Raw genomic sequence first — 19,521 nt, 5'->3', positions numbered from 1 at the left:
TTCAACACGCGATGTGTATTCCTATCTTTCTTTCTCTTTCTAAAGTTTTCTTTTTTTTTCTTTCATTCTTTTTTTGTTTTTTTTTTTTACGTTTCATAAAAGCGTGTGAGAATCATTTAACACTTTTACGTGCTAAGTTCAAGACTAACCTCAAAACGTGATATAAATTTTTCTTATAATGTAATAAATATTTCAAGAATTTTTACTTTTACAAATGTATATTAATGTATATTAGGTTTCTGTTTATTAATAAATGTATATTAGGTGTTTTGATTTATTAAATGTTAATTTATTATTAAATGTACATTAGGTTTTTGTTTTGTTCATTAATGTGCATTAGGTTTTTGTTTTGTTCATTAATGTATATTAGGTTTTTGTTTTGTTCATTAATGTTTGGGATCTTTGGCAGGGGCGTGGCGTAGCAATTCGACCTATCTACTCTAATTTTAAATTTAGCCACCAGGAAGCGTATTCAAGTGCTAGAGATCCCAATATTAGGTTTTTCATTTTTATAGTGTACGATTAAAAAAAAATGGTTAACGATATAATATTTGAGCGTGTAATTATATTGGGTTGGCAACTAAGTTATTGTTGATTTTAAAAAGCCATCTATCGACAAATTTCGCGATCACTTAGTTGCCAACCCAATAGTTTGTTAAATGTTCAAATATGTTTCTTATGAAATCTTGAGAAAAATATTTTTAAAAATGTAGAGAGTTGGTGAGAATTTGAAAAACAAAAGAGTCTTCTAATTAGTGAGTAAACATATACCAAACTAAAATGGGGAAAACGTAGGGGAAGAAAGAAGGGTTATGAGAAATAGGAAAAAGGAGTTTAGGTATGAAGTGTGAAATTTTTCTGAAAATAATTTCGAGATGTAATAATAATAATAATAATAATAATAATAATAATAATAATAATAACAATAATAATAATAATAATAGCTATAATAATGATCTCCTGTCGAGATACTAATGATGGTAATAAAAGATGAAGTATGGATATTGATCGAAAAAAAATAAGAATACCATTTATAGAGTGTGTTAATGACTTAACCTATTAAAAAATAAAAATGGCGTGAAATTTGAAAAAAGAAAAGCAAAGATTTCTCAATAACGTGTCATAAATTATTATCGAAGATAGAAATAAGAAAAAAGCATAACGATCAGCATTGGTAGTGGGGTGGGGGTTACTTTTTAGTACTCGCTTAACAAAAAAAAGATAAAAAAACAATAAATTAATGACTTAACCTATAAAAAAATAAAAGTGGCGCGAAATTTGAAAAACGAAAAGCACAGATTTCTCAATAACGTGTCATAAATTATTATCGAAGATAGAAATAAGAAAAAAGCATAACGATCAGCATTGGGGGTGAGATGGGGTTATTTTTTATGACTCGTTTATTTAAAAAAAATAAAAAATAGTAAAAAAATAGATACAAAGATAAAGCCGTTGTTGTTGTTAGGCTCAAATTGACGCGTAAAACCAAAAAGAAGAAGAAGAAGAAAGAAAGTTTTGAAAAGAAAATAAAAAAAAAAGAAAAAATACCAAGAATATAAGAATAAGAATGAGAAAGAAGAGTGTAGCGTGGAACGAGCCGTTAATCATTTCTTTTTTTCTTTGTTTTTATTTTTCATGTTCTTTCGGTTGTTCCAGGGCGGCGTGACTCCTCTACAAAGGGCAGCTGCCGAAGGCCACTTGGAGGTGGTTGAGCTACTCCTCAAGCATGGGGCAGACGTCGCACGGCAAGATACGCTTGTGAGTAAATCTTCAACGTTTTATAAAACCCTTCTCCTTTATTCTTTATCTTGTAACCCCCTAAAAAATTTCAAGCGCAAAACGAAGCCATTTGTAAAAAAAAAAGGATTATGTTTCAATATAAAATAAAACGCATGAACGTGAACGTTGAGATGCGATGAAAATCTTGACTTTTGATAGAAAGAAATTTTTCAAACAATTTAATTGTGTTGAGAAGAAGGGTGGGGAGGTATAAGTTACTTAAATAACCCAACAAGTTTACAAACTAACGAGACAATAATAATCATTATCATACCTTTTGTTTTTTTTTTGGGTCTTTCCTTTTATTGACCAAACATTTAAAAGATAAGATAAAAAAGAAAAAACTGTAAACTAGTCGATGTAATTAGGTGTCTAATCTTGTTACAAGATAATATACTGAAAGAAGATAAAATTAAGTATTACCTAAAGAGAGATAATATATCGTATAGGTACTAAACCTCTTATTAGCCTACTTTATTTATAGAAACGTTTCAAAATGAGAGACAAATATCTTCTCTTTTCACTCACTCATTCACTCACACTCTCTTTTCGTTTCTTTGATTATTTTCTACAAGAAACAAGTTCGTTACTTGGTTACACATTGTGTGTGAACAACTATGCATTAGTGTGTATAGCAAAATGTGTGTTACGTTCATTTGGCATTGATGTCAAGTTGAAACTTCTCTTGGTAAAGTAATCGTATTGCTAAGAATGACAGCATAAACTAAATAGGATAAGCAGCAGAATTTCTTTTTTATCGTACTTCCATCTTTCATGTGTATATGCACATATACACACAGTTGGAAAAGCTTAAGAAAGTATAGTAGTTAGTATGAGTAGTTGTTGGTGTGTTACACGCCACACGAGACCATAAACGAACTTTTCTTCCGGCCATTTTACGATCGTTTTAAGCGATCGTAGGAACGCGAGAATGTATTTATACTGATAGGCGCATCGTTTGTAATAAAGGATCATGCAGTTGTTGGTTGGTTGGTTGGTTATATTCCGCACAGCAGCGGGTCCATTTGTGATTTCTCTTTTATTATTTTTATATGAAAAATCGTTTATCTTTGGAACGTATCATCATCGTCATCCCCACTTTTGCTAACTTATTATAATAAATTTATATATTCTTTTTCTTTTATTATTAATTTTTTTATTGGTTAAATATAAATATATATTTATATATATATTTAATATATTATATATAAAAAAATAACTAATAACAATATAACATTGTTAATGAACAAAATAAATAATAAATATATATAATATTATATATAATTTAATATTATAATATTTAAGTTAATATATATTAAATATATTAATTTTTTTTTTTTATATATCGGACGTATCAAATATTCACGAATTTAATTGCAAAAATTTGACATTTGGTTAAATTACAAATATATTTTAGTATATACAATTATTTCTTTGTTAAATAATTCGATTACTTATTTTATTTATTCCAATTCTTTTTTACAAATATATTTTTTTGAAACTAACTTCAAAACTTTTATAAAAATGATAAAATATGATAATATTTTTTGAAACAGCTTGTATATATTTTATCATACGTCGCAAATACAAAGTTAAAATCGAAATGACGACTCCTCTTTGGGATTTTACTTGAGATAGCGTGAAGCAAATCGTATTCTAAGGATTTCTATAAGTAAAATCGTTGGTCAGCCATCTTTGTTAAATGCGGAAGTACGAGAATATAAGAGAGAAGGTTCATTATGAATTCTTAGTCATTTTACGATCAAGTTGTATACGCGTAATATTCTTTGAACTATTCGAAAATTTACTTAAGAATTAAAGATAATTATCATTTAAAATTTTTCTTTTTTTCTCTCTCTATCCATCTCTCTCGTATTAAATTACAAATCGTTGTTGAACTTTTGTTGGAAAAAAGAAAATTTTATTCGAATTTTTTAAATTAATTAATTAGGAAATAATTAAAATTCTTAAATTATTTTTCGAGTAACAAAATGTTCGATCACGAAATGAATACCTGAATGTTTAAATATTATCAAATTTAATAAAATTAATAAATTAAATAAATAAAAATAAATTTATATTATTTATAAATTAATATTATATATAATATAATATTATTTATTATATACAAATACTAATACAATAATAGTACTTTTGCCAATAATATTATAATAATATACTAATATTTAATATAATTATATATATATATTGAATATATAACGTTTTATATATTAGTTCAATATACTTGATCAAATGTGTCGGATAAGATCACACCGTTCGTTTAAAAAAAGAAAAAGAAATGAGAAGAAGAAGAAGAAGTAGAAGAAGAAGAAGAAGAAGAAAACGTAGATCAGCAAAAGGAAATAACGGACTTATGTGAGATCGAAGTGATGGTGAGTTGAGCCTGAACCACACAAGCGTGTTTAAGGATTAAAGAAACTAACTTAGGGACAGATAGATATATGCTGAAACGTTCACGTGTTTTGCTGAGGATCAAGCCAACATAACCGGTAGGTGGTATAACGCGATCTTGCTCAGATCTTTCCGTTTGAAGAAGACACTAACAAAATAAAAAGTAAAAGATATCGGAATGATCGAGTCAAAGAAAAAGGAAACAAGAAAAAATATAAAAAAAGAAATAAAAGGTTAGACACCCTATAGGATTGTAACGAAGTATTTTCGCGGTATTAGCGGTATAACGATTGAAATATACAAGAGTGGGGGAAGAAAAGAATGATAAATCGATAGTGAGGAAGAAAAGATAATGTTTTCAAAAAAAAAATAGAAAGAAAAAGGTTTCGGTTAGTGATGAAAGAATTTTCGTGGTATTAGCGGTATAAAAGAAAGTATAGAAGATTGATTACAGAAAATAATAAATATAAATAAGATACAATTGTTAAAGTACTTATCGGTTATTATAGACGATGTATAATATCTTCGTGGTATTAACGGTGTTAGAAAAGAGATACAAAAATAGATAAAGAATTAGATATGGTAGGTTTTATAATTTAGAAAAATATAAAATAAATTATTTGAAGAGTATTGCAAAAATAAATTAGATTTGGAAATTAGATTTGATCAAGAAAAATATAATTAAATTAAATTGAATTAAAATTAAATTATAATTAAATTAAAATTAAATTAAAATTAAATTAAAATTAAATTAAATAAAAATATTATATATAATTTAATTTATAAATATATTTAATTTAATTTATAAATAATTTAATTCATAAATAAAATATAAATAAATTATATATAATATTCGAAAAAAAAAAGATTTTTCGTTGTATTAGCGGCAATTTCTTAAGAGTAGGAAATATTTCTATCTATATATCTATCTATCTATTTATCTATCTATCTATCTATCTATCTATCTATCTATCTATCTATCTATCTATCTATCTATCTATCTATCTATCTATCTATCTATCTATCTATCTATCTATCTATCTATCTATCTATCTATCTATCTATCTATTTCTTTATTTCTTTGTTTTTTTTTCTTTTTTTCTTAAGACGTTCCTCTTCGTTCCATTTGTCGCGATTTGCAACGCGTTATGGAGCAAAGTATACGCGCGACCGTGAAAGTCGATCCAAGCAAAACTTTGATCTTTTGCTTTTTTTTTTCTTTTTTCCCCCTCAGGACAACTTGCCTCACATTTTCTATATATGTCCGAGGTGTTGCTCTACTTTTATCTATTTCTTATAATCCTTTTCATCTTCGGATAAATATGTTTCCGGGAAGAAATCATTTAAATCATCAATGACGAGTGTCTAATTCTTTAAATGCATTTCAACGAATTGAATTTTTTTTTCTTTAAATAAAACGAGCAATGAGATCCTGATAAAAAAAATCCATGAAACAACCTTAACACAATCTTAAAGAAAAAAACTTAAAAAACTACACACACGCAAAAATATTTGATATAATTATATTAATATTTATAATATTAAATTATATTATGTAATGTGTAATATTTGAAATATTAAATTAATTAAATTATATTTTACTTTCAATACAATAATTCGCCCAATTTATATTTTAATAAATAAATTAATAATAATTATTAATAATAATTAAATATTAATTATTTATTATATAATAATTTAATATATGATATATAATATAAAAATAATTTATATTATATAATAATAAATAATTAATTTAATTATTCAAAATCACAAGACAAAAATCGCAAGACTTTGTTATAAGTACTAAATAATTAATTTAAAAAAAAACAATTTTAAACAATCTCACTTTTAAACAAATAAAATAAATTAATAAGAAAACGATCTATTTTATCGTCAACTCAATTTATTTTTCTACGAAATAAAAATATTCAAAAAAAATATATATTAAACATTTTCTTTCTGTCTCGATTAAGTGAGGATACTTTTAAAAGCATCGTTTAAAAAAAAAACGAATATTATTTTTCAATCATTTTCATCATTAGTCTAACGTTTATCTAGATAATAATAATAATAATAATAATACGTTGTCGTCGTCGTTCTCATCTTCGTCGTTGAGTGATAAACCATGACTTAGGACATATTTATGTTAGTCACTAGTAAGTTTCTTATTCTATTAAAGTTTCTTCTCTCTTACTTACCATTTAATAGAAAATACGATTAATAGTTATAGTTCCGAGTAAATAACTAGGATGAGAAATGCGAACGTTTTGTAGAAATATACTAACAAGTAGTTATACGTTTCGACACACGCATAATAATAATAATAATAATAATAATAATATAATACTTTTTTTGTGTCATCTTCTCATAATCTTTTTGTAAACTAGAATATTATGAATTTGCATGAAGTAGTTAGAGGACATTTGCACGATCGTAAAATCATTTTTTTACGAATAATTTCTTTAAGTTATTAGAATTTCTAATTGATATAATCGTTTCTCTTGAATAAAAATTTTATAAACAAAAAGAACTTAGAAGAAAAATAAGAAAAAAGCAAGGTTTACTTTTTAGATCGTTGTAAAGTCACTGGAAATGATTAAAGTTATGATTTATTATTATTATAATTATAGAAAATGAATTATTATGCAAAAATGTATACTCTTAGGTGTAATTATAATGTTTTTGCATATTTGCAAATGTTTCGTATGGTTTTTAATATACGATGGTAATACACAACGTATATTTTTATGTAAATTAAAATTTAAAACATTTTGTTGGTTGGTTTATTCAGAATATATTATTTCTATAATTTTTATTGCGATAAATAAAAAGAAAATATTATTCATTCTTATTTCAAATTAATTTATTAGGATTTGAAATAATTTATTTTATTAATTAAATTTAGTTAAATATGTTTATATAAATATAAATATGTTTTTTGTAAAAAATATTAATATAAAAATAATATAAATTAATTCTAGCAAATACTAAAAATAATATGTTTCCAATATCTATATATAACATTTTGTATCTTATAAATATGTTGTAACAAATGTTACATAAAAATTGTTTTTTCAATTTTGTTAAAATATCAAATATTTGTGAGATATAACAATTTTCCATTTAAAAGATTCGATGATAAATAAAACACAAACAAAATTATTTGACAAATCAAAGTGCACAAAAAATTCTAAATAAAATTGTTAAGAAATCAAATGAACGATTCCTTTTTTAAAAGAAGAAACTAAATAAAAAAAAAATCAGCCTTCTTTGCTACATAAAAAAAAAAAATAAACAAATATTCTTCCTTCTGTATTAAATGTGTTAACTGTATCGTATTTGAAATAAAACTTAATAAAGATTCGTTGTGGAATATTCTTGAGTAAATAAGATCAACGGATATGAATATCATCCTAATAGCGTTGTAATGATACTGAACGATAAACTCAACCCAACCCAACCCAACAAACCAAGCAACCTAACCAACAGACCTTCACAAGTCTTTCAAATTCTTTTCGTCTGTGGAAGGAAATACGAGTAAGAGAAATAGGGTTTGGTTGAATATGAATGTGAATGTTAAAAGCAACAACTGCAACTGCAACAGCAACACTCACAAACAGCAATAGAAACTGCACAGTCAAACAGCAACAGCAGCAGCAGCAGCTAAGTGAGTGTGAGATGAATAGAAAAAGAAAGAATTCTAGGAAGAAGAAAAGAAACAAACAAATGAAGAAATAGAGAGAATAAGCTTCGAGGCACGTTCCAGTAGAAAATCTTTTCAAAAGGGGATTTGCAATGGGGAATAATATCGTGTAGGCGATTTTGCGATAGTACATTCTTAACCAAGAGAGACTAGAGTGTTTGAATATTCATTTCAACGGCTTGTTATGAAAGCAACAGCATCTCTAATTTTCTGAGTATCATTTAATCCTAGAATTTTCACTATAACTCGATCGATCGATCGATGAATCGATTGATCTATCGATAGATCAGATCTCACGAGACTTCTATTTTATGCTAACTAGAACTTTTTGTTTCTTTGTTTCTTTTTTCTTTTCATTTAATTGATTCTTACTTTTTCTAACTCGAAGAGAAAGTTTCGATATTTAGATAGGATTATATATTGTTTATTGAATATTTTGTTCTTTTTTTTATTATTTATATATGGATTAAATATTATTGTTTTGTTTTATATAATTTAATATTAATAGTTAAAATATATAACATTTAAATATTATATATTATATAAATATATTATTTAATATGAATTACTGATAATAGGAGGGGACTTCAAGGCCAGGATAGGTGTAGAAGGAGAAATATATTATTTAATATAATAATATTATTGTTATTTATATATGGATTAAATATATTTAATACACATATATTAATATATTAATATATATTAAATATATTAATAAATTTATAATAAAAAATAATAAAATAAATTAGATAATATTTATTTATTAATATAAAATATTAAATATATTTATTAATTTGTAAGGTGTATATTTGTTTTTTCTTCTTTTTTTTTTTTGATATTTCGATTAGAAACATGTAACATGTTTAAATTGTATACGATAAGTCTTATATTTAATTCTTTCTTTACATTTTATTTTCTGTTTTATATAAGCTATCGATCTTAATGAAAGAAAACTCCACTCAGAAATTAAGAGGAATATTCTGGAGAGCAATAGACTCCCAGACAAACTTAAGAATTATCGGAACATATTGGCGCGACGAAAACCGTTGTACAGTGTCGGGTCCTTCGAGTGGTTTCGGATTCCTATGTAAACACATGCGACACCATCAGAAGAAATAATATTTCGTTATTTTAGAACAAAGTTCCTTTATACATCGTTTCCACTACGATCTTTACCAAAAACATAAGCTGTACCCATCGGTGGATTATGGGGGGTGGATCCTTCTACTATTGGTCGATAAGATTCATAATTTCCTTCCCTCTCCAGAGGGGTATAGCTCTTTTCTGATATAAATATGTGAAATAAATTTAAATAATATTTATTTATTAATATATTACATATATTTATTAATTTGCAAGGTGTATTTATTTTGTTGTTGTTGATATTTCTATTAGAAAGATGTAACATGTTTAAGTATTCCAATTAATCGATATTGCATAAAACGCGAGAAATTGATAAAAAGTGTTTTAATTAATGAAAAGATACGAATTAAATAATGTTCAATATCTAATACTTTTTTATATGAAAGTTCCATCTCTTTTCTTCTTTTAGAAGAACGTCATGTACGCATTTTCTTTCTCTTTTCTTTACATCACACATTCCTAATTCTGTAGAGAACCCTCATGGATTCTACTTATCTTAAAACACACACACATTCTATCACAGTGGGCACATTTTCTTTCTTTCAGTTATTGATATCCTAAATAAACATCCAACCCGATACATTTCCTTCTTGCATCATTCGTTCCTTTGCCAGCTCAGTTCTTTTCATAAACACATGCACAACTACCTATCATTAAGCTCTTAAATATTTTATCTCACACACACACATGTACACTTGTAATATTATATACAGTTTTCTCAAATCGTTCAGACAAAGCCCTCAGTTCAGTTTTCTTTCAGCATTCAACCATTCCTTACTTCTTTTCGAATATTCGTTCAGTTCACATCAAACATTCAAACAATTCTAACATAGTCACCAAGATTTAAATAATAAATTCATTTGTTAACTAAAGAACTGTCTTTAGTATTATTACAAAATCACTTACACCGTATTAATTTATTGTCGTGAGATTTTCATAGAAAATGTGCTTATAATTTCAACTTTAAAAATTTGTAAGTTTGAAACGGATTCGTATTATCATATATATATAGTGCGTGCGAACAAATACAGCAGACCTTCGACTTTCGCACATAATTGATTCCTAAAGTGTGTGCGAATGTTGAATGTTGGAAATTGGAGGGATGTAAAAAGATATGCACCAAAAACTGTGTTTTAAAGTATTTATTTATCAATATGTGTGTAGGAGAGCTTTAAGTGTAGAAGAATAAACAAAGATAAGAGTGTAGGCGATGAAAGAATAAGGGACAAACAAACCGATGGTCGAAATAAAGGAAGACAGTGTGTAGTCTGTTTTTGTAAGTTATGTAAGTTGTGTGTGTGAGTCTCAGTGTGAGTTTGGAAGGTTCTTGAGCGATATCATCGATGCTTTGTTTATTACATCAGACCAAGCGTTTGGAAAATTCGAGAACCGCGTGCGGATGGATATAAAGCAGTGGTTCCCAAAGTGGACGATGAAGTGGTCCAGGGGACGATAACGACCATAGGTGAACTTTGGGGGTGGGGGTATGGCAATGAATAACTGTAAATGTACAGTGAGCGCCCACTATTTGAATGCAATGAATAGTTTCATAATTTTCAAAGTTCATATAAATCTTTATATTAAATAATTTACATTTAATATTAGATTGAAATGCTATATATATATATAAATTAATACATAAAACATTTGAAAATTTCTTTAAAAAAAAAAAATTATTAATATTTGTTTTGGAAAGGGGGCAATAGAACAAAAAAAAGTTTGGGAACCACTGATATAGAGGGAAGGGGATGGAGTCGTCGAGGGTAGTCGCCAGTCGTCATCAGTCGTTGTTCGTCATCATTCAGTTGAAAAAGTTCAGTTCCGTATATCGGTTGTTCTCATAAGATTGAGAAACTTTATTGTAATTTTTCTAATACCTATTTTAAATATATTTTATCAGTAGGATTAAACTGGGTGTATGTAACCTCGCACCTCTACACTAAACCAAAATCCTATATGTATGAAGTTGAAGAGGCGTGTTAAGTGAAATAATTCGCATTAGAAGCTTTGTTTTTTTTATCTGTGAGCATTTGAACGGTGATACTGGGTCAGTCGTAAGTTGAATTTCGTGAATGTTTGAACAAAGAAGACTAGTTTTAGTCATGATGCAAATTGCTTTAACATGTGCGAAAGTCGAGGGTCTGCCTGTAATACCACACCGAACCATTTCTTCTTTCACGATGATCGTAAATTTTCTATTAATTATGTTTATACATTACCAATATAATTGAGAGAGAAAAAAGAAGAAGAAACGTTGAGAAGATCGTGAACTGGAAACGATAGAAGAACCTAATAACGACGTGTCATGAGAAACTAAAAAACAAAAAAGTAAAAAAAGAAGCAAAGATACACCGGTTCGTTCGTAAGTCAACGACTAATGATACGCTGTCCATCTAATTACCGCAGCTGTAGTATAGAAATTCTAAGAGAAAGGCAAATGCCATTGGGTTACGCTAAAGGTATCTAAAAACACTAGCATAGCACAAGTCTCGTTGGATCGACCAACAACAACGTTTGCTTGCTGCTGTTGCTGCTGCTCTTTTCAGAAACGTCGATCTTGCATCAATCACTGTTAAACTCATTGCTGCTCGTTAGTCGTCTAAGGCGAGATAAAGGTACTACTGCCAAATCGTAAGTCAATGTTTCGACATATAACTTCTTGGAATAGTTCACAGAAAATTGCATTACTGTATAACCAACGTTTTTCCGCGTATACTCTTTCTCAAGTTTTCTTTTTCTAATTATATATATTATATAATATTTATATATTAAAATATATTAAAATATATTATTGTTTTTTTATATATATTTTCATTATATATTTTTGTATTATATATTTTTGTATTATATATTTTTGTATTATATATTTTTGTATTATATATATTTTCATTATATATATTTTTATTATATATATTTTTATTATATATATTTTTATTATATATATTTTTATTAAATTAATCAATCATTTCTTAACTTATTGATTATTCATTTCAGAAACGATTTATTTAACATTGAGAGGAAAAAAAAACATTTCTTCCCCAGCAGGATTTGATCTCACGACGTTCACGTTCAAATTGTAACTACGTTTAAATGTTTAGGAGTATGATAATATAATAATTGTTAATATTGTAAAAAAATGATGAATAAAAAAGAAAAAAAAATATTTGTCAGAAGTGGGATTCGAACCCACGCCCTCAGAGAGGACCAGAAGCCTCAACTGAACTCGCTTGGCGAGCAAGGTACGAACCTTGAGTCTGGCGCCTTAGACCGCTCGGCCATCCTGACATGTGGAAGGTTTTAGACAAAATTCTTATTCGACGTTGGATTATAATGTTATATTAATTTGTTATTATTTATAGTTTTTTATCGATATTTACACAAAATATAATAAAATTCTACAATTGCAATCAAATTTCTTTATAATATCTAAAAATTATATACATAATATAACATAAGATAATATGATATAATATAACATGAAAGATGAATTAAATTTTTTATATAGATTAAAATTTTATACTTTTCTCATATCTGTAATGAAAAATAAATTGGTAATTATTTTATTGTTGATACGTCGATCTATAAATTTTGAATTATTTTTATATAAGCTGCTTCAAAATATAAACTATTTCTATTTTTAAAATGTAATTGAGGTTATGTAATTAAATACTTGCACGGTATAAGGTAGTATAGGTTAATGCTTCCGTTAGAGATAAGACGATAATAGATGGGACACTAACATCAATTAACCCCATTATCTTTACCGTTATTAAGATAATTCCAACCACATAACTTTCCTAAAGTATTTATATAACCTTGAAACAATTATGAATACCAGAATTAATATTAAAAATTTATCTAAAATTTATTGAAAATATGTTGTGGTATTAAATTAGTTTTACATCAAATCTAACCTCAAACGATTGAAATTCAAATTAGTTTATTAAATTGATTTTATATTAAACTTAACTTCAAACGAGCGAAATTCAAATTAATGTATTAAATTGATTTTGAATCAAACTTAACCTCAAACGATCGAAATTCAAAGCATAAAAAAATGGTGTAGTATAAAAATCATTTTGTATCGATAGGCGTTACCAATGTAACTAATTTACGAAAAGTAATCATTCAGTGTAATATTTCATTCCTTATAAGAAATTTTTGTTCAATTTAACTTCATAAGGCGTCATCAATCGCCCAGACCTTTAAGCAACCTTAATCGACCGGCTTAATCTACTACGGCATTATGAAGTCCTATGACTGTCTATCGCAAACCCTTTTGCCAATGAAATATGCATGTCGTTCTTTTTATTCTTTACTCCTTTATCTTTCTTTCTCTTTTCTTCTTTCTTTTTTTTCTTCTTTTCTTTCTTTTTTTTTTAACTCTGTTAGATCGATCATCCCATTAATATTAAAAATGAGCTTGGGGACCTTTCGGGACCTCGCTGACGGATTTCTTAGAAGCCAGATAAAGTTCGATAGGGTGAAAAAAAAATGAAAAGAAAGCATGTTAAGCCTTTTCGACTTGGGATTGCTTCTTATCTCCCATTCCATTCTTTTTCTAAAACTTGTCTGTTCGATTGGATATTAAATGACGAAAAGAAAAAGAAGAACAAAAAATAAAAAGGGTTAACATGAGAATGCATTTGATTGGTCGGTTGGTTGATTGGTTGGTTGGTCATCGAATAACATCGAAATATAGTTTCTTATTTTTTATCTTATAATTTAATAAATAATAATTATTATTCTTTTTATTTATTTTATTATTCTAACATTAATACAAAAAAATAATAAATCAAGAATTTTGTTAACCTAACACTTAAATATTTTTCATTACTGTGTGACATTTTTATTTTAACCTATCAAATTATCATTGAAATATAAAATAGTATAAAAAATCGTATAGAGTTTACCTATCGGTTAACCTAATACGACTAACATAAAAGAAAAATAAAATACCCCCAAAAAAATCCATAAAAAGATAGAAGAGGGTCTTGACATTTACGATTATTCGTAGCAACGATAAAGAAGAACGTTTTTTATTTCTTTTTTTGATTATTTAAACGACAACAGTGGACTGATCGAAACCACCCACAAATTACACTCATTTTGCGTAGGTGTATATATATATATATATACACACACACATATACACACGTGAGTATAATGGTTTTTAGGTTATGTACACTCAATCCTTGTCAACTGTATCTTCTATTTCTGTCCCTTTTCTTCTTTTTCTTTTTTTTTTGTTTTATTATACGAGAGTTAAATCTGAACCATTCTAGCATACGGAAGAGAAGACCCATTTCTTCTTGGACGAGTATACTTTCTGGCATTTTAATCCTAATTTACGATCGGCTAGAAGTTTCGGGGTCACTAAAAAGATCTGACACCTATTGTCGTTATCTAATCTCAAGGCTTATGGGCTGGGGGGAAACTGTTAACTGTAAATTTCAGGTAAAATGATCGTATTACAGATAGGATCACTTACTATTACGATTTAGTTTTATGTGTTTTGCTTTGTATAGTATCTAAATGTTCTTTTCTATAAAAATATCATTTAATTAAAAGATTAAAATTAGATAATGTTAAAATTCACATGGTGAGCCTCATTTAATGTATTTTCAAAATATTAATGTTTAAAAATGAATTCATGTATTTAATATCTGTTGACACATTTCACCATGTGAATTTTAACATTCTCAAACATTTATACAATGTTTTTAATTATGTTAGAATACATAACCTAAGAAATAGTTTCAGTACGTTCAAATGAATCAAATAAAAACAATTCATAGGTTATGTGTTTCCTCATAAATTACATTCAACATATTTATAATGGTCCTTTATGAATAAAGACGAATCAAAAAGGTTTTCCTATGAAAAATGTCGTTTGATTATCATATATTGAAATAAAAAAAGAAAGATAGGAGATTGTGCGAGTGAATGAGATACATGCAACATCTAATAAGATAAACGGCGCCATTCTGTGAAAGCCAGAAAGACGAGACAAATTCCTTGTAAAGTTCTAAAAAAGTTAAACTGTTGTATCTCTTGGGCAATTCCTATTGGTTGAATTCTAAAACAATTAGTCGTGAAAGTGCATCGACTGTCGGTAAATCAAGAAATACCTTTTTCCAGTTTTGTCATCTGGTTGGATTTCCAGGTGTGGTACTAGTACTTTTTTTGTTATTTTTATTCTTCACTCTTTTGATGCAATCAACTAATCAATCTCGCGTATCATGGGTGCCAGAGAAATCGATTCTACGAAAAAGAATGGATAGAGAACCACAAAGAATGAAGAAAGGGAGGAAGAGAGATCCAATAAGAAAGAAAAGAAAAAAATGGGGAAAAAGGGTAAAAGATCCAGGTCTAACTGGATCAAGTCTTTAATCTTGATATTATTCCAGACGCAACATGTACGATTTTATCCAATTAACCCAACACATATTTTCGATGTGTGCGTTCTGTGTCTCTGGTTGAACCTAAGATGTCATTTTTTTATATCAATGTTTCACTGTTATCTTTCTTTCTCTCTCTTTCTTTCTATATTTATTTCTCTCATTTACCTTTTTATGGTAAAAACGTGTCACGTGATTTTTAACATTTTGTTTTATAAACTAGTTCGTTAACATTTGACCGTGACTCTCGACGAGTAATTTCCACGTTCAACTCTGGGATAAACTGTATATACATATATATGTATTACAGAGAAAAAGTAACTAACTAACTATAAGATTGTTGGTACGTGAAGGATACTCTTGATATTACTGTTATTCTGTTACTGCTACTGCTTGCTGCTGCTGTTGCTGTTACTGTTGGGGGAAAAAATAGAAAAGATTTATTTAAACTTGATCTCTTGAAAAACTTTCTCCTATTTATTTTATTCTTGATAGTATTTTTCTTTTTTTTTTTTTTACTAACAATAAATTTGATTAGAAGGTAGAAGTAAGACTAAAGTGTATGATAAAACGTTTCATTTTTACAATATATTGTTGCTAATTAATACTATTATTACTATTATTATTATTATTAATATTAATTTTCATGCATTTTATCAGAATTAATTTGAAATTTATTTTATAATAAAATCAACACACATTATTTTTAAAAAATTCATTCAATAAAAACTTGATTCGATTAATCATAAAAATTTGTCTGATAACATAGAAAAAAATAATAATTATTATTCTTCGAATTAACAAATAAAACAAATAAAAATAATTATATTTATAATCCATTAGAATCTAAATTATGGTTGTAATAGAAAATAATTATACTTTGTATGTAAAATATTAGTAAAATGTGAACACGTTTAATAATTTGATAAGTATTTCAATACCATTTGTTTATTAAAATTTTGAGGGAAGATTTGGGAGAGGAGGGGTGGCATGATGATTGACGTCATTTATTTCCTGTTGCATAATATAAAAACTATAACTTAAATGATGTATAAAAATATATTTAACTGGTATTGTTAAACTTATTGAACCGTTCAAAGATGCGTTAAATCATTCGCGAATCGTATGATTCTTAGTAAGATAAAATCGTCCTTGATTTATTCTCTCTAAGTTACTATACTATTTGAACATTTTAACACCTAACATCATCTATTTCCTATGCAAAAGATTTCCTCTCTCATCCGTGACCAAAGTGGATGTTTTTTCACGATAGTAGATCAGAATGTTCGTTAGCTTGTTTTCAAAGATGTGGAATAAAAGTTAACCTTATTTGTCAATATTATGTGAACTAACTAGCCTAACTAACCAATAAAAAAAATAATGGAAAATACTTTTAGTGAAAAAAAAAATAAAAGAAAAAACTAGTAAACTCGATTAAACTTGAAATGATTTAATTGAATGTGTATGTGTGTCTTGTCAAACGAGGAACAAGAAATATCAATGAGTAACACATAAGTAGTACTAATGAGAGAGAATCGAGTATCGAAAGTGAACCGATTAAACTTGAAACGAATCCATTTAATTAAATAAAACATTTGATGACGTCAACTATAATAAAAAAAAAATTTGTGGTGAGATATTGGTAGTTATAATATATAGTTAAAAAATAATACTAATTCTGATGATTGATCATTTTTAATCTATTTTTATGAAACATAAAACATCACATAATTTATTGAAACACATAAAAGATAGGTGTGTTTGAACTTTGAAATATGATAAAATGTGAAACATATGTTTTTTCATTTTATTTTTTTTTCTTTGGTATTTCTTATTTAATATCAATTCCATATATTGTTAGACATCTTGTAGATTTGATATTATATAAAAACGAATGATCGTATACCATACATTGCAATTTTACCATCGAGTAAGGTTAATAAACTCTTCTTCTTTATTTAACATTTTACTGTTGAATACTAAATCGTTGTAAAAAGAAAAAAAATGAAAGAAAGAGAAAGAGAGGGAGAGAAAGAGAGAGAGAGAGAGAGAGAGAAAGAGAGAAATGTTGATTCTATCGAGTTACCTTCTAACAGTAAAATAACTTGGTGTGTTATCCTTCCTGTTCTATTCCAGAATCGTTTCTTTAGAATTATTACTATGATTACCGTAAATATGTTATTCACGTGAAAAGAAATGGTAAGATACGTAATTCATCTTGAAAATAACACCTACCAATCACTTCTTTTTTTTCACATTTTTAAAACATTTTTTTTTCGTTAGATAATAAAAATATTCTTTTAAATATTGTTTTATTATACAATTCTATCTTTTTTTTTCTTTTCTTGTTCAGGTTTTATTTCTCTTCACGAATACTATACACTCTACACTATACACACTATACACACTATACACACTATATATATATATATATATATATATATATATTTTCTATTTATATTATATATATTATATTAATATTACGTAGATAAATTTGTTATACAATATTAAGATTACGAAAAATGATCTTTGTACAAAATTTAAATATTAAATATTAAATATATATATTATCTTTAATATTTTTTATATTAATATATTAAATTATTCCATTAAATTATATATATATTTAATCATTATATTAATATTTTATACTATATTTTATATTTATATTTTATATTATTAGATTAAGTTTTTTTGTGAATATAAATTTAATCTAATATAATATTTAATATTAAACATATTAAATCAGTTATATATTATATATATAATATTTATATTTAATATTAAATATATATATATAATCGAATTATATGATCAAAACAAGTGATTGAATTAAAACGTTATTCCAATTTGATTGAAATGTTATAATACGAATGATAATAAAATTGTACGGAAATCAAAACATACCTGTGTTACATTAAAGTTCGCGTGTTTCTTTATAAGTTGAAATGATGCGGCACATCAATATTTTAACAAGCATCACACGGCCTTGAGCTTCTCACAGTGTCAAGTACATTATCCTTGGACAACGATGTTGCGTGACCAATAAAAAAAAACAACTCTTTATAGAGAAATGATAGCTACTATACTTACAGATTTATTATTTTTTATTTTGTTTTTATTCTTTTTCGAATATTTTTAACACGTGTGTGTATGTGTGTGTGTGTACCAAAATGAGTGTGTAAATTTGTGTGTTATTGTGTTTTTTTGTCTTCTTAATTAAATTTATTTAATAGTAGTAGTAGTAATGTTAATCAAACGTCAAAATAATTTTTATATCTTAGACAAAGTATTTTCTATTTTTTTATTAACTAATTATAAAAATTTATTAGATAATATTATTTTATTTTAAATATTAATTTAATACCTTAAGCTAAACCTAATTATTTTATCAAAAATAATTATAAATTTATGATAATTGATTTTTTATTTTATTTTATTTTATATAATAATTGATTTTTTTTATTTTTTTAAATTAAATTTAATTTTATTTAATTTTATTATAAATATAATTGTCAATATATGATCAAATGTATTACTGAAATGATTTAATAGGTATTAAAAGAAAAAAAAGAAAGAATTATGCAATGATCAAAGGATTAAAGAAACTGACACTCATGGTGTTTTTAAAAATATTCATGGTGAGTTTGTTCGAATTGAATGTACAGTACCAGTAGTAGTAATAATAATAGTAGTAGTATTAATACTTTGATACATGCGGAAAGTGTAAAGCACGGCGATTACGATCGGCGGTGTAATGAAATATGCGTTTGTGTCATGGGGGTATTACTTACCGCAATATTTCCATATTTCTTATCGCTTGATCCTTAGCCGCATCGAATGTAACGAGGCTTAATCGCACCGGTCGAATACATACTTGTCGATTGGGCTCATATTACCCTTATCCCACATCATCTTCTTTCAGCTTCTGGAAATAATTGCAATGTTAAAAAAATATAAAAAAGAAAATGAAAAAAATAATAATATTGTTCGTCAAACTGAAGAATGATTAAAAAGGAAATTGATAGGGTTATCATTAATTAAAAAAAAATGTATCATTTTGGAAATTAAATATTATCT

At 26.4% G+C, this 19,521-nt stretch overlaps 1 protein-coding gene and 1 non-coding gene across 5 annotated transcripts in view; one reads left to right on the top strand and one right to left on the bottom strand.

Moving 5' to 3' along the window:
• The window catches only part of dgo (ankyrin repeat domain containing protein 6 diego), a 159,406-nt gene that overhangs the window by 99,565 nt on the left and 40,320 nt on the right, over positions 1-19,521 (top strand). For all 4 annotated transcript variants that reach the window (XM_015320065.2, XM_015320064.2, XM_015320063.2 and 1 more), the window contains one exon: positions 1,657-1,758. In XM_015320065.2, coding sequence (XP_015175551.1) covers positions 1,657-1,758 — 102 coding nt within the window. The remainder of the gene's footprint in view (positions 1-1,656; positions 1,759-19,521) is intronic.
• On the bottom strand, positions 12,206-12,325 carry TRNAL-CAA (transfer RNA leucine (anticodon CAA)). The gene is made up of 2 exons: positions 12,288-12,325; positions 12,206-12,250 (listed from the first exon to the last, which is right to left on the bottom strand). It is a non-coding gene; the product is annotated as a tRNA-Leu (tRNA).

This window comes from Polistes dominula, unplaced genomic scaffold (assembly GCF_049000335.1).
Source record: "Polistes dominula isolate Pdom_NZ unplaced genomic scaffold, Pdom_raw_medaka contig_77, whole genome shotgun sequence".
NCBI lineage: Eukaryota > Metazoa > Arthropoda > Insecta > Hymenoptera > Vespidae > Polistes > Polistes dominula.
The sequence above is the reverse complement of the archived record's forward strand: the minus strand, read 5'-3'. Positions and strand labels throughout refer to the sequence as shown.